General features: G+C 43.5%; 2 protein-coding genes across 17 annotated transcripts; one reads left to right on the top strand and one right to left on the bottom strand.

Annotated features, from left to right (window-relative positions):
- Nucleotides 1-3847: 3847 nt before the first annotated feature.
- On the bottom strand, nt 3848-19248 carry LOC4335166 (UDP-glycosyltransferase 79-like). 16 transcript variants are annotated; one of them, XR_010740624.1, is made up of 7 exons: nt 18476-19248; nt 18005-18389; nt 5926-6050; nt 5521-5562; nt 4777-4886; nt 4465-4581; nt 3848-4332 (listed from the first exon to the last, which is right to left on the bottom strand). XR_010740624.1 is itself a non-coding variant. In XM_066309315.1 (3 exons), exons 1-3 carry the CDS (start codon nt 19067-19069, stop codon nt 6034-6036), a joined length of 996 nt encoding a protein of 331 aa, XP_066165412.1. In that variant the 5' UTR covers nt 19070-19248; the 3' UTR covers nt 5925-6033. The 16 variants fall into 16 exon arrangements, 1 of the variants encoding a protein (XP_066165412.1); XR_010740622.1 differs by having other exon boundaries at nt 4777-5086; XR_010740621.1 differs by having other exon boundaries at nt 4777-5134.
- Nucleotides 8615-10010, top strand: LOC107276017 (senescence-specific cysteine protease SAG39). The gene is made up of 2 exons (XM_015780001.3): nt 8615-9142; nt 9251-10010. The coding sequence occupies exons 1-2, from the start codon at nt 8710-8712 to the stop codon at nt 9835-9837; spliced, it is 1020 nt and encodes a 339-aa protein (XP_015635487.1). The 5' UTR covers nt 8615-8709; the 3' UTR covers nt 9838-10010.
- Nucleotides 19249-20023: the final 775 nt, after the last annotated feature.

Consider the following 20023-nt stretch of genomic DNA (forward strand, 5'->3'; position numbering starts at 1 on the left):
TAGGTACGATTTAAAATTATATCCTTGAGGAAAGCTATATATAACTTAAACCAGGTCATAAAAATTGATTCTTTATCTCCAACTATCTACTTTGACATTAATAATGCGGTAACAATTTTCTACGTACATATTTCAATATAGTTTTTTTTTTTTCAAATTGTTGCATTTACATCGAAGGCATATACAATGCAACATAAATACTAAGCGTGCAAAAAGTTAACTGGTCAGTAGAACAATCTCATGTTGATCAGTGCTAAAAAAAGACGCACATTGTATAAAGCATAAACAAAATTATCAATTATCAGAGCTAGTCACCACACAATCATCTTCTCAACACATTATTATATTTTTATACTCAAATGAAAATACTTATATGTAACTCCTGAAATGTGAACAACGAAAGAGATTATAAAATGGCAATGCTTTGTTGTACATGAAGCTATTGCATTTGAAGCTACAAATTAGTTCTTTCCACAACTATAAAATCAAGCATATCTAAATACATGATTACATGAACCATCTTACTACAAAATGTTATCGTACTGATATGGTGGAGGTGAGTGATCCCTCCGTGTAGGAAATTAAGCTCCATATTTAGCTAGAGGCACCATGAAACAAAATATATTTTGTACGATTCAACAGTTCCAGCTCACATAAAACCAAGGTTCTAAGAATAATGTATAATTTCTGAAATGATGGCAAACCTAGAAAATTTTGTAGTTCACTTGTTGCTTCAATCAGTTGGCCTTTACCCGAATTTAGAGGTCAGAAACAGCTGAGATCGGGAGGTTCAAGCTACACTTTTTCCCCTTACTTGACCACAACACCAACATCAAAGATTCTTGGCATAAGATCAGATTAGAAAATAGGCATTTGCATAAGAGAATTCTATAATTTAACAGCAATATCTTTAACACCACTATTTTCACTTTTGTGGAGCATGGTATAAAGAAGCAATGGAAACCATTATTCACATATGTTTACACATATCATGACACTTAATGTATGCAACTGAATATTCACCAAATAAATTTGTAATCACGTTGTTTTTGTGTTGTGAGCTGAATCATGTAGAGTAGCATATGTATATTCATAAGAAAAATCACTGCATGAGATTGACACTGGATCAATAAAAGAATATGTTGAACTATTAATCGATGCAATAGTTAGAGGCACATAGACCGCCACATGACCTCTGATGGGTGAAACATAATATAGAATATTGGGATTATGCCTGACCATTAAGGTTCATGTTCTTTCTTGACCTGGGGAAGAAAGATTTCAGCTCCTGCACTTTAAAATGAAATTAACAGCTGCATCTATAATTTATTTTAGAATTATCATGTTAATTTAGAGTGAATGTGAAACAATATCTCAGAGTTAGGTATTGTCACCGTGTGCAAGCTTCATTTCTCAATCTTTCTCTGAAGTATCTTTCTTCAGGCAGTATAATTTTGCTGAGAAATCAACCTGAGATAACAACTTGATTCAGCATATTTTTGTCATTAATTATCCTACAATATGTAATAACTTGATTGAGCATAATCATGTATGTGGAAAATTTCTAATGGAAAAATAACAAAAAATACCATTCTGCTAGCCTATATGTAACAATCATAACTATTACGCACCTCCATGAGTTCCTAGACTGAGTGGTAGTATATCATCATATCCTTACTTATTATTCCCAGTCATGACCGGTCTAAAAAATCCTGTACAGGTGGTCATCCTTGCTGACTTGCCATTACTAACAGAGATAAGTTTGTGTTTCACCAAAAGAAAACCATTTAATTAGCACCAATCAAACTCGCAAAAAATTGGGTAGAAAAATGTCAAAATCCAGCTTGTAGAGCATGGTGCCCAAAATTTATTTTGTTCCAGGGACAGAGGGTTGAAACCAAAACACCGTCAAACTACTTTGGCAAGAAGCAAAGTGAGCAGTAGAATAAGAGCTAACCATATAGATCTAAGACGTGGCACCCTGACTGCATACCGGTTAGGCAATAGTTAAATATTCATGGTCATCGCTAAAACCACTACAACCATTGGTGTGGAACTCTAATCCAAGCAAGTGCCTTGATTTGTTGGTTAAACATGAACTCAGAATATCACCACCAGAAAATGTTGCAGAGGAAGATTGGGGGAGAGTAATGGACTCTGTAATTTGTCTGATGGCTGGTCCACGCTGGTCCACTTCTTTTTTATTTTCAATGAAACTGAATAGTGTATCTAGATGTTCACTGACAGGATTTGGAGTGCATAAACTTGGCATACATGTGAGAAATCATGCATCATGATTACAGAGTATAAGTGGATCATACTGTTGGAACCCAACACTAAGTGATCATTTTCATCCATTGTTGTAAAGATCATCTGAGTAATTTGCAGTTCCTTCAATACTGTTTATCGTCCTTGCAAACATCATACACAAATATTAGATCTGTTAATGAAATGAAGGTCTAAAATTATTTTATTTGAGTAAAAATATATTTAATACACATATTATTAACAAACGATAGATAGAAGTAAAAAAATAAAATCAAAAAGTGTGTGTGAGGCACAGAGAGCTGAGCAACATTAAAATTTGAAAAAAAAAATGGAAAAGAACGTGCCTTCCTTTGCAGTATGATGGCACACTGACCAGAAGATGAGTTCGATACTCTTATTTCTCATCTAGTGCATCTGACAAGGATGATGGCTAGTAAATAGTTGAGCAGGTATATGGCAGCAAAATCATTGGAGTATGTTTGTACATAGTTCTGAAATTTCTCCCTTACTCTACGCAACCTGAAACAGAATACACGAAATTTTCTCATGTGGGAATTCCATCAAGCAGCTAGTACATAGAGAGGATGTTACCTGAGGAGAATGAGGCTAGTACACAGAGGAGGCAAATCTTTCACCCAGTAGTAAGTTGAGAACTGAAGAAGAGATCGCTGTGGCCTTGGAGGCGGAAGCTCGGCGTGGATCGAGGGTCACAACGGCGGCGGTGCGAGGTCTTGCTGGTGATGGCGACACAGGAGAACGATGGAGGCGGGCGGCAAGGCTTCGTGGCGGTGAAGGAGACAGCCAGCGAGATCGAGCAGAGGAAGAGGCCGAGTGAATTTGTTGAAGGCGAAATCGTGTGTAGGTGGCGCGTCATCGAGGGCGAGATCAAGAGGAAGAGGAAGCTATCGTCAGAGTGATTGAGGAGGAAGCGACATGCGGATGCGGTGATAGAGGGAGTGGGGCGACGGGGTTAGCGGCGGCGGGGACGGCAGAGGAATCCGTGGTGATGGGATGGGGATTCGACGTGTTTGTGCGTGGGCCCTGGTTTTCCTTGATTTCACCCGTAGGATTGCAAGGAGGCAACTCCTCCTTTTTATATTAGTACTAGTTATCGTGCACGTGCAAGGCACGTTTTAGTATTATATACATAAAAGATAGAATAATAAATATAACTTATCTATGTAGTGCACTTTTTAAGAATAAAAAGTAAATGTTTTATAGATCATGAAAATCATCATTTGAACTCTAGCCTGATTTCTGAGTAGCATGCTCTTTTGTATTCATGTCCACGTAGAACACAACATCACTATAGAATACATAATGTTGCCCTCAAATTATAGCATTATTTACCATCATTAGCTAATGAGACCACTTGGAGTCCTGGAGAAAACAACAACAACATGCCAATGTGAGTGATATAAATTGGTCCGCAAGTACAGAAATTGAACTCAGAAATAAACCAATATGTCACAATATAAACTTCAGGCACATCACCGGTTAAAATTAGTCAGCAAGTTCAGCAAATGAACTCAGAAATTAACCGGCATGTCAGAATATTAAGTTCAGGTACAACCCAGGATAAGATCATAAAATAATATAGCAAATGTTCCCAATTATGTTTCTGAATTGTCCTTCCAATAAAAATTTCAAGTGTTGCAGTCCTTCCCAAATCAAATAAGTTTACAAGATCCAAATCAGAGACGTATTGTCATATACATCAGTTATGTTTGCACAAAATTATTTCACCCCATGTAACTAAACAGTGGCAATTAGCAGATCATCGAGACCTCTCTTACAAGCATCAACTCATCTATTATTTGTCAAGACAAAGCCAAGCTCATAATCCACATCAGGTTATCCTCCAGATATCATCGAACACTTGGTGTAAACAATATGATATTCTAGATATCATCGAACACTTGGTGCAAACAATATGATACTCCAGCCATGCTCCGTAGTCCTCCAGAAACAACCAGGTTCAATAGTCCAGTGAAAAAAAAAAAATAAAGAACAGGGCCAGCAGAAGAATCTGAACATAGTACTCTCAATGCAACCACATTCTACCTGCACAAATAATATTAAGTACTCAATCAGAAAATAATATTTGGCAAGATTATTTGAAATACTCTTGTGCATCAGTACATCAGGTTTTCCTCCATATCAATGAACACTTGGTGTAAACAATATGATACTCACCATCCATGCAACCTGGTCCTCCAGAAACAACCAAGCTCAACAGTCCAATGAATAATATAAAGAACTGGGCCTTCAGAAGAATCTGAACATGGTACTCTCTAATCAACCTTAGACAATCTGCAGATATAATATTAATTACTCAATCAAAATGTAATATTTGGCAAAATTAATTGAAATACCATTAAGTGACAGGAGCAAGTTTTAAAACATTAATAGCAAGTGACAGGTGCACAATTAAATCATTAGATGAGTGAACCTTCAATTTCAGGAAAGTAGAAAGTCATGTCGACATGAATATAAAGAATCTCATACCTGTTCAGAATAAAACATCTCGATATACAATGTTCTTTGTGCTTTTTCCAGTGGGGTCAATGTCTATCCTTGGCTTGGCCAAAATTCTGGTTGTTCCCCTCGAGACACCCCTAGAGAGTGCAACGTAGAGTTGACCATGAGAGAAAACAGGTTCAGGGAGATAGATTGCCACATTTGGGATTGTCTGTCCTTGAGCTTTGTTGATAGTCATTGCAAAACTAAGACGGATGGAAAACTGCTTCCGCTTGAACTTAAAAGGCAATGAAAGATCCTCCGAGGGGTATAATGGAATCCGTGGTATGAAGACCCTCTTCCCAGCATGTGCACCACTGACAATCTCAGCACTAATGGAATAATTCTGAAATGCTCTAATCATAAGCCTAGTTCCATTGCACAACCCGTTGTGCGGGTCGAGATTGCGCAGCAATATGACAAGACAATTAAATTTGACCTTTAAAAGATGTGGCAATCCATTTGGTGTGAGTGAATTCAGGTACTCAAATTTATAGAAATTGGGCAAAACGTGGAATATTTTGTTTCATTAACCTAATTTACAAATCGCTCCTGAAAATGAAGAACAACATTACCTAGTGCATTTTGCATAAGTGGCCATTAACATTTAAAGCTTATACATATTATATTTGAAGGTTGATTTTCGTTTATAGCGTTTGCTCATTCTGACGATGTTATTTAGTATACACACATCAACTTCACTATAGAACAAATAATGGTTTTAAGCTGTACCTTTCTCAGCTCTTCAGAAGATCGATTGCAAGACCTTCTTTCCTTGAAATGATAACGGTATGAAGTTAAAACTTAAAACCAGCAATGAATTCTTCACAGGGTACACAATTTTCAGTCATCAAATCCATTCCATATGCGCCAACTACCATTCTGAATTCCTGATACTTCCATTACACATGTTTAATTCTTAGCTTTGCTTTAGTTCTATCCACTTGAAAACTTATACTATCTTGTTCTGCTACCAACCACCCGAGGAAGCTCTACCATATATACAAAATTGAAATGTTAGTTCTCACAGCCATCCATTAATGGAACCCATCTACAGTCACACAAAAATATATAGCTCTAAAGTAGTAGGACCAGTGAAGTAGTAAGCCACACAGAAGTATCATGTTTACCGCATACCTTATTCTTGTCCATTTGCATTTCTTAAGTGCAAAAGCTTTCAGAAATGATGTCCAATACTAAATCATGTTTTCCTGTTTATTGGATTTTCTTTTGTGCTCCAATTGGCTAAGAAGCAATGTCACCTGAAATGACAAACACTAAATCAGACTATATATGGCCCAATAGAAGTACAGAATAAATATATTTAGATAAAAGAAAATATGAAAAAGAAATTAGTCAACAACAATTGGCAGCAAATGAGTGAACTTATCAACCGTGCAGTGAATCAAATGAAAGACCATAAGGGACGACAATCCAGTAATTGTTGATGATCACAGAAATAAAAAAGAAAAATAAGAGGCAGGCAGCCCAACAGCAACAAACGGGCTTGATATGGCTATTTACCCTGTCATTGCAGAAAATTGCAGTGTAGGGTTTCGTGCATTTTCCATTTCAGTAAGAAAGGAACTGTTATTTTTCGACTAAATAAAAAAGATAAGAGACTAGGCATGGTTGAATTTGCTCTCTGTAAGACAATCTGCAAGATATTCAACATGACAACTATAATGTTAGTATGTATGAAACTGCAGCACCAATCACGTAATATATAGCCTGCAATTATCCACAAAGGTAAAGAAGAACCGAATAACATAACTAAAAGGAGATGCATACCATTAAGCTTGAATAAGAAAATTCAGCTAGAGAACTAATGGGGAAAATTCACAAAGAGGAAAAATGGGGATTGAAAAGAGTCGATTTGAGTTGAATCAGGTATCACCAACATAAGAGAGGGAGGCACACGGCTGGGAGGCCTAGCTGCTGAGTCTATCCCCTTCCAATGGCGGCAACACTAGAGGACTCACAGAGCAGCGACAAAGATGGAGGCTCAGTGTCGGCGGAAGGCTTGACCACCGTGGCTCGACGGGGTGGCATCGCCAGCGGAGCCCTGGACCACTGAGGCACCGATTGCAGGGCGACGACGGAGCTGCGACGCTGGTGGGAGTATGCACAACCAGGGCGAGACGGGGTAGCGGCACTGGTGGAAACCCTGGACCACCAGGATACTGATTGCGGTGACGACGGCGGCGGAAGTGCGGATGATGACGGATGGTGCAGCAGCGTTCAAAGGCGCGGCGACGGCGTTATCATGATTAGGGGAGCCACCGCGGGATTAGCGCGATGGAGCCTTGGTGGTCCACGCGTGGGGAATTTTGTGAGTTGCCATGGCGCGATTTGTGTGGCCGATGGGGAAGACCGCGGCTCCGGCTGTGGAAGGGGACGATGGCAACGTATGGGCGGCGGCGTCCGGGCAGCGGTGGAAGGGTACGACGGCGGCGTCTGGGCGGCGGCGGAAGGGGACGACGGCGGCGTGCGCCACGCGAGGAGGAGTGAGGAGGCGAGGAGGAGGAGAGGGGGAGCGAAGCAAGGGGACGACGGCGGAGCGGCGCCACGCAGGGAGGAGCGAGGAGGCGAGGAGGACCGAGGCGGAGTGGAGGTAGCAGCGACGACGCTTGGGAGAGAGCGTCGGATATGAGGATTTGTCGTTGTGGCGATGATGCGCGACGGATTGAATGCGGCGGAGGCGAGGTGCGCGGCAGAGATGGCGCATGCGGAGTAATCGCGCGTGGACGGTGGAGAGGATAAGGTCGCTATAATCGTTGGAATCGGTGGAGCGAGGAGGATAGCGAAACGAATTAGATGAGATGAGATGGTAGATGGACGGATGAGATGGGAGGAGGTGATTTCACCTGTAGGATTGCTAGACACAACTTATACTTTTTATATTAGTATAGATAGACCAGAGACTGACAGATGTGCTCTCTATGCCCTCCACCTGCTGCTGGCCCAAATATCCAACAGCGAGAGAACAAAATCTACATTAATTTTATTACGGCAAGGAGAAATTCTCTTTGATTACATCGATTTGGTGGACTCATGTAGAGTTAAAAGTACTCTAGTAATTTGGTTGGGAGTAACGTTAATCTGGTTAATTTCGATTAAGAGCAACCAAAATACTGTATTTTCTCTCTGTAAAAAAACTCCAAAAATACATTTTTTTTAATTTGAGAAACAACATTACAAACGTAGATACTCACAATACACATACACCCATATAAACGCACATATACACCCAACCTTTATTAGCACCTCGAAAAGACTGAACTTGTATATCTTGAGAGTGATAAAGTTATCTCTAGCACCTCGTTGTTAATAAGTACGTCGCCTAGAATTGAAAAAAATAATTAGCCGTAAATACGAGTACTCAAAATATATTGTACTCCATGTTCTATCTATTATATGCAATACAACTATTTTCAGTTATGTTATCCTAAATTCGATTGCCCCAATGTGCAAAACTCTCCATAGGATAAACACATCACTCTAATCCTCCATTACCTATGATAAACACATTCATTCCGTGTGAACCACGTCTCATTTAGCCACACATTCACCAAGGCAAATTTGGAGCACTCAAATTCCAATTTTGTATTCATATTCCCATTCAACAAACCCCCACAGCATAATTTAAAATGTAGGCGTCTGTGTTCTGCAGGAAACGTACGTCCTATGCACAATAATTTATTTATACGCGTATATACTTCACGGCTACGCAGACTGCCGTTTACACAGAAACACAACATCGTACACGCACCGTATGTGCTTACATAAGTTCGTACCACTGACTATATATACCAATGCATCCTAGTTCCAATTCACCAAACCAAAAGCAGAGTTCACAGAAGCAGCAGCAGAGCAGCAACCAACAGCAGCTGGATCACAGGTCACAAAGCCTGATCGACCATGGCCATGGCCAAGGCTCTGCTCTTCGCCATCCTCGGCTGCCTCTGCCTCTGCAGCGCTGTTCTAGCAGCTCGTGAGCTGAGCGATGACGCGGCCATGGCGGCGAGGCACGAGAGGTGGATGGCGCAGTACGGGCGCGTGTACAGGGACGATGCCGAGAAGGCCCGCCGGTTCGAGGTGTTCAAGGCCAATGTCGCCTTCATCGAGTCGTTCAATGCTGGTAACCACAATTTCTGGCTTGGTGTGAACCAGTTCGCCGACCTCACCAATGACGAGTTCAGGTGGATGAAGACCAACAAGGGATTCATTCCTAGCACGACTAGGGTTCCTACTGGATTCAGGTATGAGAATGTTAACATTGATGCGCTGCCGGCGACCGTGGACTGGAGAACCAAGGGCGCGGTCACTCCCATCAAGGATCAAGGCCAATGTGGTAAGAAAATTCAGGCTACTCAGATGACATTCTTCAGTATCTTTTATGATAGCGTTTTGTGATGACATCTATTGTGTCCAATGCATTGAACATGAATGATTATTGCAGGTTGTTGTTGGGCGTTTTCGGCCGTGGCAGCCATGGAAGGTATTGTCAAGCTGAGCACGGGCAAACTTATCTCACTCTCTGAACAAGAGCTTGTTGACTGTGATGTCCATGGTGAGGACCAGGGCTGCGAAGGTGGGCTCATGGATGACGCCTTCAAATTCATCATCAAGAATGGCGGCCTCACCACCGAGTCTAACTACCCATACGCAGCAGCAGACGACAAGTGCAAGAGTGTATCCAACAGCGTCGCATCGATCAAGGGCTATGAGGATGTGCCAGCCAACAATGAGGCTGCCCTTATGAAGGCGGTGGCTAACCAACCTGTGTCTGTGGCTGTCGATGGAGGCGACATGACATTCCAGTTCTACAAAGGTGGTGTGATGACCGGCTCATGTGGCACTGACTTGGACCATGGTATTGTGGCCATTGGCTATGGCAAGGCTAGTGATGGTACCAAGTATTGGTTGCTGAAGAACTCCTGGGGCACGACTTGGGGTGAGAATGGTTTCTTGAGGATGGAGAAGGACATTTCTGACAAAAGGGGCATGTGTGGCCTCGCCATGGAGCCTTCCTACCCTACTGCATAGGGAAAGCTCAAGTGTGATGTGGATGATGTATAGGGATTGATGAATAATGTGTTGCTGTGGTTCATACTTTGTTTGTTCAAAAGATATAATTTATAATGCACTTATCTACGAGATGCATGGATAACATGTGTTGGATCTGATAAAATAGGTCAAGTATATATTGTCCATGAGCAAGTGAGCCTTTGCTACAATTAATTAAGATGGCTGGTAAGGTTATAAGTAGAACAAATAACATGTACTGTCATAATTTATAATTCAAATTGTTGAAATCACTAGTAATCACATACACTACTACTTTCTCTGTTTCATATTATAAATCTAGACATATATGTACATATTCATTAATATCTATATGAATGTGGGCAATACTAGAATGTCTTATAATATGAAACGGAGGGAGTATAGAAAAGGAAATTTGTGCTGGTTGGGAGATGACCATAGGTGCCATATTTTCGAACGGCACCCAGCAAAGCAACACCTTTGAGGTCCTAGGAATGAAAAAAAACTGGCTTGATGCCTCGACCAACTCTCCGTCATCACTGAGATCACCATCATTCACATCAAACACAATCACAATCATCACTGAGATCACCATCATCACAAACAGACAAAGAATGACACCATCACATCGACGACCGGGCCAACCCCGTGGTCGTGGCGGTGGATCAGTCCCTGTGTTGACAGTGGCGTTGGTTGGATGGAGAAGAAGAGGAGGAAGGAGGAGTGGTGGTGGTGGCTAAGGAGGAGGAGGAGGAAGAGGAAGGAGGGGTGGCAGTACGATGAGGAGGAGGAGGAAGAAGGGCAGTAGCGGGGAGAAGGAGGAGGCGGCAGAGGATAACGCCAGTCGGCTCGGTTGGCCGGTTTTTTTAATTATAGGCGGTCTTTTAAAGAACATGCACATATAATATCAGTATAGGTATCGATTTTTTTCTAGAATCGGCACCTGTATGTTCTTAAAGATGCCGGTTTTTAATTTTTTTTTATCCCATGAAAGTGGAAAATGGTCAATAGATGCCGGTTTTAAATGAATTGGCAGTTTGGCACCTATGACTATGAGCCGTTTCCTATTAAGGTTTCTGTTGTAGTGTTATAATTTATAATTATAATAATTTATATTTTTATGCTTCTTGGTGTATTTTGTTAGATAATGTCTTGGTGTACTTATGTACCATTAAAATTACTACTGATGCATGGTATTACAAAGCTAACATTTTGGAAACATGTCACCGTTTTTTTATAATATTAATTATCGTTCTATGTAAATAACTTAAAAGGTGGAAAATTCTTCGTAAAATGTCTTATCCCTATTATGATATATACCAGTTATAAGAAAAAGAACTCATTTTAGACCTGCTATGTAAAGTTAATTTATGTCTGCTGAATCCTGAGTAATCTAGCAGTTTGCTCTCCCTATATAATTTTCAAGTGAAAAAAAAATTGTAATTTCCATAACATCTGGACTGGATATTCTCATTAATTAAGAATGCATTCAAAGAATTCTATTCATTTCAAATATTTTGCAGCGAATTCAGTAATATTTTTACTAGAGCTCCCTCCTGAACTCCTGCATTGCTTTCTTAGCTTTATTCAACAAGCTCCCAGCATTTCGCCTGTATTTCTCTTTCCGATCCCCATCCATCGTCACCTCGCTGATGCACCTCTTCCCTCCATAAGGCACCATTCTTGTCCCATTGCACCTCCGCGCACCTATGCCCCACAAGGTCTCCATATAGTATGCAATGGTTGGTTGATCAGCCCATTGTGCATTGCCAAAGGGGCACACCGTTGGCAATCACCTCCAATCCGTGACGAGCCCACTTATTTGAGTAAAAATTAAAAAGAGAAATATTGATTATTCACCACTTGAATAATATTTATCTCTTCTCTCCCTCCCTTCTCTCTCGCTCTCTTCTCTCTCTCTCTCCCCTCCCTTCTCTCCCGCAGCCAGCGGAGGCGGTAGCGGCAACTGCGCCCTCCCCTCCGCCAGATCCGGCAGGAGGGGAGGCGTCAGCGACAGGCGGGGGTGGCCGGATCTGGCGTTGGCGGCGGGTGGGGTGGCTCAAGAAGGGGAGGTGGCGGAGGGCTCGCCGGCGGGGAGGAGCCCTCCCCTCCACTAGATCTAGCGGGAGGGGAGGCGGCGGTAGGGGTGGCGGGCTCGCGGGGAGGTTGGTGGCGGCAAGCGGCGGGCTCGCCGAAGGGAGACGGCGCGATGGGAGGTGGCGCAACGGCTGACCGTGCGACGGTGACGACTGAAGAGGTGTGATTTTTTTTATTGCATAAATTTGATTTGAGTGCCAAAATTTGTGTCGTGGGATGAATGTTGCCAAAATTTGATATGTGGATGATTCCATCTTTGCATGTTGTGGGATGAATGTTGCCAAAAAAAATTTTCTTGTTCTTTCTATTCTTCTGGATGTGGGACGAGGGACTGCTCGGCTCGATGCGTTGGCTCGATCGAGCTAACGCATCGAGCCGGCTTTTTTTTATTCGTCGAACCTAAAAGGTTCTAATGAACCGGCACCTTTTTATTTCAAATCAGTGCCGCCTCCCTTGTGCCGGTTGAGAAAACCGGCACCGAAGGGGGTTTCCCAACCGGCACTAATTCCCTTTTCTGTAGTAGTGATACTAGCTTTGGAAACAAAAGTACATAAATACTAATGTTATAATTCAACATTCAACAAATCATACGCTTTCAAAAATCCACATTGCCACAATTTGTTTATAGCAATCAAGCTAAGAAAAGCAGCAGACGAAAAACTGTGCAAAGAGAAAACACAACAATAAGAAAAAAAGAGAATATGAGATAATCTAACTTGTGAGGTAGCAAGGTCTCGTGCCTCAAGCTCGCAGCGGAAGGGAGTGGGGAGGGTCGGAACAACTGAATATAGATCCACCACCTAGGGATCGAACTACCGTAAGCATAGGGCAAGGCCGTCGTCACAATCTCCGTGCTGACTTCCCGGGCCTTCGTGATCTCACGACACAGTCATCGACCATGGAGCCACCAGATCTGCCACCACTCCCTCTCCTTAGATCCCCAACCAGCGGATCCAAGTCTCCGCCATCACTCCTACTCAATAAGCTACCATTGTCATCACCGCCATTCCTACCAATCAAGCACTATCACTACATTCTCCGCCCCTAACTTCTCGTCGCCCACGTAGCGGAGGAAGCGCTGCAAGGACCAGATCTAGTGGAACCCTGAGCAGCCCCGAGATTTGGGTTTTAGATCTGGTCCTTGCATCGCCCCTCCACTGCGTCGAGGAGGAGGGAGGAGCAAGAGAGAGGAGGCATGCAGCGATGTTTGGGACAGCAAAAGGACATCCCCACGGTAGGGTTGGGGATACAAGTGGGAGAGACATCGGTAGGCAAACAGTTCTCCTCCCCCGCGTAGTGGAGGAAGCGCTACAAGGACTAGATCTGGTGGTAACCCTGAGCAGCCCCGAGGTTTGGATATCAGATCTGGTCCCTGCACCGTCTCCTACACTGCGTCGAGGAGGGAGGAGCAATAGAGAGGGGGCATGCAGCGATGTTTGAAAGAGCAGAATAACATGCACGCGGTAGAATTGGGGAGGTGAGGAGGGGGAGGCATATCGGTGGGCAAACGGTCACATCAATGGCTGTGGAGAGCGAAAGGATTGTTGTGTCAACGTGTGAGAGGAAATGTAGAGATATATAGCTTCTGCGCAAGAGCCAAGCTTAGACTTATGTATGCACGCGTTGTGACCTGCCTTGACTGTTTTTACCATCGGTTAATTAAGAAAACAAGCACCACTGTCTATTTTTTATCATGAACAAATAGGAGTATTTTTATATCACAATGAATTCATTAATAAACCGGCCTGAATAGTATCATTAATAAAACTGAGAATGATATAATTTCCAGAAACAACATTAAATAATCCGGCAATGACAATGAGGCTCCGGTTGATGGTTCTGTGCGATAGGGTAGTTACGCAAGATTGAAGTCTCAACATTTTTAACCATATTATTTACATGAGTTTTTCCTTGTGCTATTTTTTAGCTTTGTATAGTATGGAAACTTGTACTCCCTCCGTATTTTAATGTATAACGCCGTTGACTTTTCGACTAACGTTTGACCATTAGTTTTATTCAAAATTTTCGTGCAAATATGACAATATTTATATCATGCTTAAAGAACATTTGATGATGAATCTAGTCACAATAAAATAAATGACAATTGCATAAATTCTTTGAATAAGACGAATGGTCAAACGTTGGATAAAAAGTCAACGGCGTCATACATTAAAATATGGAGGTAGTAATTAGTAGGAGAGAGATATTTTTGTAATGGCGAGTTCTAATAGAAAGGATGGATTAAGTGGAGAACATAAATAACAGTTTGTCCGGTGGAGGAAAATAAAATGCACATGTATTCTGTAATTTAGAAAGACATAACCCCATGTGCTCCCAAAGTATGGAAACCTTAAAGAATTATTTTTTTTATCCCGATATGTCTATGCTAGCTTGTTGTCCTCGACGAAGACATAAGCTAATTACACTTCAGGTCAAGTTTGGCGTAGCTCTAGATACGAGATTTCTTAAATATGGTCGTACCTGCAAATCTATGGATCGGTGATTACGTAAATAATATTTAGATTAATCATTTGTTCCTATTTTAGATGAAATAAGAAATTTTAAAACAGTATAATTTGATATAGAAACTTCAAATTCAGAAGGGATTTGGGGTCTGGAGTTATGCTAGACATGACCTTCATTATGAAATAAAAATTGTAAGTAATATAAAGTACCATTTTACACAGTCCGTAAACTTAATTTACTTCTGCTGAATTATGGAAAACATCAGCTCCTCGACCTCCATGAACTTTTCTAGGAAAAAAATTATTCATAAGCTAGAACATCTCTAGGCTAATAGCCATTCTCACTGGATTTTTGTCATTTCGAATACTTCGCAGCAAATTCAGCAATATTCTTGTCAGACCTTCCTCCTTCCTGCATTGCCTCTTTAGCTTTCTTCATCAACCTTGCAGCACTCGGGTTTCTGAGTTCCAGAGTGCTTTTGTACTGGGACGACTGATAATAGATAGCGCCCTAGTGGCATATGAGTGCCTTCACTCCATTAAGAAGCAACACTGCAAGAAGCCTTTCTTTGCTCTAAAAGTGGATATGATGAAAGCCTATGATCGTGTTGAGTGGTCTTTCCTGCATGGATGTCTTTTGAAGCTGGGCTTCGCTGATCCTTGGATTCAAACTGTCATGCGATGTGTCACCTCTGTAAGGTATGCAGTTAGGATCAATGGAGAGCTAACGAACCCGGTTACTCCGTCGAGGGGTTTGAGACAAGGGGATCCAATCAGCCCTTATCTCTTTCTGCTCTGCACTGAAGGGCTATCCAGCATCCTTCAAAAGAAGGAATCAATGGGGGTGATTCAGGGCATTAGGAACGGTCGTCTTGGCCCACCAATCTCACACCTGCTCTTTGCAGACGACAGCATCTTCTTTGCTAGGAGCGATCTGCACAGTGTTCAAGGACTGAAAGATGCACTCCAAGCATACTGCAAGGCCTCAGGACAGAAAATTAATCTTCAGAAATCTTCCATCTTCTTTGGCCAGAACTGTCTTGAGGATATAAAGAACTCGGTGAAGGAGACACTCCAAGTTTCGGTTGAGATCCTCCAAGACACGTATCTAGGCATGCCAACTGAAATTGGAAGAGCGTCCACTGGCTCTTTTCATTTCCTCCCGGAAAGAGTGTGGAGAAGAGTGAATGGTTGGAACGATAGGCCGATGTCCAGGGCCAGGAAGGAGACGATGCTCAAAGCTGTTGCGCAGGCGATTCCCACCTATGTTATGAGCTGCTTCAAGCTGCCTGTGTCAACTTGTGAGAAAATGAAATCCTGCATCCTTGACCATTGGTGGGGCTTCGAGGACGGGAAGAAGAAAATGCATTGGCGTTCCTGGGAGTGGATGACGACGCCGAAATCTCTGGGGGGGATGGGTTTCAGAGACCTGGGCCTTTTCAACCAAGCTATGCTTGCTAGACAGGGTTGGAGAATCGTGACTGATCTTGTTTCGCTCTGTGCTAGGGTTCTCAAAGGAAGGTACTTCCCGAACTCTGATCTCTGGAATGCTCCCAAACCCACTGCCACTTCCTTCACCTGGCCCAGTATTCTCTTTGGAAGGGATTTGCTTAGGAAAGGTGTGAGGTGGGGCATTGGGAATGGCTCTTCGGTAAAAATCCTCAAGGATCATTGGATACCAGGAATCAAACCTTCGATGGTGAGACCTCTCCTCCCTTTGCCTGAGGATGTCACGGTGGACTTCTTAGTCAATGATGCGATTGGGGAGTGGGATGAGGATAAGGTGTTCTCTTTCTTTGACGAAACTACTGCCCAACAGATCCTACAAATTCCTGTTAGTGCACATGGAGGAGAGGATTTCATTTCCTAGCCACACGACAAAAGAGGGGTTTTCTCGGTGCGTTCAGCTTACAACCTTGCAAGATCAGAAATCTTTATGGCTGCGCAAAGTGAAAATGGCAGGGGAATGTCGTCGGGTTTACAAGAGAGTGCAAACAGATGGAAGGAACTTTGGAGAATCAATGCCCCAGGGAAAATGTTAATCAATCTTTGGAAAATTGTGCATGACTGCTTGCCTTCAGGTTTCCAGCTGAGAAGGCGGCATATCCCTGCTACTGATGGCTGTTGCTTTTGCGAAAGGGATGACAGAATCGAACACATCTTTCTCCTTTGCCCTTTTGCTGTATGTGTTTGGGATGGCACTAAGCAACATTTTGATTTGAAGCTATGCATGACTGAGCTGTCAAATATGAAGCAGTGGGTTTTTGATTTCCTGGGGAGAAGTTCAGGCATCCAAAAGACGGCACTGGCTATCACGTTGTAGCATATATGGGAGGCTAGAAATCATTCCAGGAATAATCCTACCTTAGCAAATCCAAGACAGGTCATCCAGAAAATCTTGGCTTATGTCGAGATGATTGAACAACACTGTTGCCGTGCTGTGCAAGCGGTTAGGGGTGATGCTCTTCGGCCAGTGCCCAGATGGAGGCCTCCGCCTGAAGGTACGATTCTTATTAATACAGATGCTGCTGTCTTCCAGTCAGTCAATTCGTTTGGGTTGGGGTTTCTATTTCTGGATCACAGCGGGCTGTGCTTGTTCGCTGCTAATGAGCGACACTCGGGGTGTATCCAACCTGAAATGGCAGAAGCTTTGGCTATTCGCTGTGCGTTGCGCACGGCGATGGAGGAGGGTCACCAGAAAATTGTTTTGGCTTTAGACTGCCTAGCTATCATCCAAAAGATTCAGTCTGGAACACGCGACCGGTCAATGGTTGGCGCTCTTGTCTCTGACATAAACTTCCTGGCGGCTGGTTTTTTGGACTGCTCTTTCATTCATGTTAATCGTGTAACTAATGCTGCGGCTCACCTTTTAGCTCAATGTTCTGAGCAAACAGTTTGTAATACCTACCGTACTGTAATCCCGGAGACTCTTCGGGAGGTACTGCTGTCTGATCTTAATTAATCTATGAGAAGCTGCATTATCTCAAAAAAAAAAAACCTTGCAGCACTCCTCCTATAGTCCTCCTTCCTATCCCCATCCATCACCTCCCGAATGCACCTCTCAACTTCTTCCCTTTGTATGCCGCCACTCTTTTCCTGCCACACTCTGACACCCATGCCCCACAAGCTCTCCATATACTTTGATATGGTTGGTTGGTCAGCCCAATATGGCATTGCCACTAGCGGTACACCATTAACAATTGCCTCCAACGTCGAGTTCCATCCACAGTGCGATAAAAAACAACCTATACATAACATATTTTATTCTAATTGAAAACGACTTCAATTGAGCTATTGTTGTCTAGTACTCATTCACTAGTCTACTATACACTCCCTCCAGGCTAAAAAAAAATAACTTTGACCAATATTTTCTATTACCATATATATATAAACACCAATAAATATATGATTTTATTGAATTGAAGTACTTTTTAGATTAATTATACATATGGTTTGCATATTTCTAAAAAACATTTTACATGTTATTTATAGTCAAATTTTTAAAGTTTCACATCTGTCTTATAAAAATGACAATTATTTTCAACCTGGAAGAAAATTATTTTGTTGTCAAAATAATTAATTTGAGTTTTTGTTGGTTCCCATACCTGTGGCCTTGTGAGCAAGCACCTCCAGCTGGGGACAAAAGGGAACAATTAGTCCTCTCTTCCCACACTTCTCTCGAAGTTCTCGAGATAACTTGTGCTCCTCATTGGACCTCACAACCCAAAGGAATGGCTTGCCTGAATTGCAAAGGCCATTGCCGACCTCCTCGAGCTTGGCTGCGTCGTAGCTGGAGAAAGTCCCATACGACACAAACACGACAGAGCGAGGAGGCTGCTTGTCCAGCCATTCCATGCACGGCACGGTGCTCGTGAAGAGGTTGAACCCGTACGCCGTGTTCGACGGCAGCGGGCCGTCGCCGATATAGAACGACGGCAACAACGGGCCGACCGTCTTCGCGCGCCATGTCGCCTCCATGTATGCTGCCTCCTGCTCATTTCACAGCCAAAATGTGTAACAATTTTGGGACGAAATGATCTTGTTTGTTGCAATGTAAGCTGGATACACTAGATTACCTTTGGCTCGAGGTCGGAGAAGGAGTTGACGAGCACGTCGTCGGCGTCCTCCAGCCCGGCGAACTGCGCCACCGACTGCTCACAGAACGCCGGTGTCAGCTCTGGCGTCGCGACGAACGGTGGCAGGTCGTCGTGCCCGAGCTCGACGCCGAGCGCGCCCCGCGTGTACAGGCCGCTCACGTCCGCCGGCGTCACCGGCAGCGCGAGGCGCCCGGCGCACACCTCCCCGTAGATGAGGTCGACGGCGCAGGGCTGCGGCATGAACGCGGCGGCGCCCACGCCGTCGTCGCGCGCCACGCGGCGCGCCCACGGCAGGTGCGGGTCGTACACCAGCACGCGCGCCGGCCGCCCCGCACGGGCCTCGGAGACGAGCAGCTCCGCCAGCGTCCGTGCACCGTGAGCCTCAAGGCTGCGGTGGTACTCCCCGTAGTCCGGGGGCGCGGCCATGCAGCCGGCGTCGTCGTCGAAGCCGTCGGAGATGGCGGCCACGCGGAAGGGGTCCCCCGGTGGCGGCGTGGTGGAGAGCACGTACCGCGTGGTGACGAGGGTGGGGCGGAGGCCGTGGTACGCGAGGCGGCGCCCGAACTGGAGCATCGGGTTGGTGTGGCCCTGCGCCGCCGGGAACGGCAACAGGAGCACCCGCCCGCCGCCATGGTTATCGTCGCCGACGTTGGACGTTCGCCACCGTGACCGCCGCCGGTGGCGGTGTGCTCATGCTCCCCATGATGTGATAGAGGACTGTGGGTGTGTGCTGGGCCTACTGCTGGCTGGCTGATGTGAGTGTGTTTGATCGAGACGGATAAGTAGGAGTGGCGCCCAAGATTGCTTTCTGTATGGGTCAGAATTTGCGGTGGACTGTTTCAGGGATGTGTCGGCCCGGGACAGCGAACCTGGCATGAAACAGGAATTGGACTTGATTTGCAAGTAAAGGACATGTTGCACGTGTTGTATCACACGTTTGTTTTTGGCTCTCTACAAAACCCGTGGATGTAGACACGTATCTAGGATGAAAACGGTCGGAAAAGGTTGGAAATTAAAACCATTTGGCATTTTTATTTTCATATTTTTTTTCTCGAAAACGGAATCGGAACTGTAGACCCGAAAACGGTAACGATATCGGTAACGTCGGTAAATCGGAAACGGGACTATTGAAATGGAATCTACTAATATTGATCGGAACTTCATATGAAAAACAACCGTGTGTGGCATAATTACACATTTAACTATGCATGAATATAACTCTATAACTTCATTCTTACATCATCACACTCCACATAACACCATTATATGATGATTAATGATATGATAAAGTTCGATGAATAATATAGACAAAGTGCAACAATACTTCAACATCGATCCAAATCAATATAGTCGATAAATTTCTATATATTACTCACATATTGAATGGTAAAACAGACTTCTCCACACCTATTAAACGAACTAATGGCCAATTCGGCAATGTTATGGAAAAGATGCAAATCAAAATTGAGAAACATAAAGGGAATGAAGAAAATTTAGGGACATAGAAAGCATCGACTAAAAAATTAG

The sequence above is a fragment of the Oryza sativa genome, chromosome 4 (assembly GCF_034140825.1).
Source record: "Oryza sativa Japonica Group chromosome 4, ASM3414082v1".
In the NCBI taxonomy this organism is placed as follows: Eukaryota; Viridiplantae; Streptophyta; class Magnoliopsida; order Poales; family Poaceae; genus Oryza; species Oryza sativa.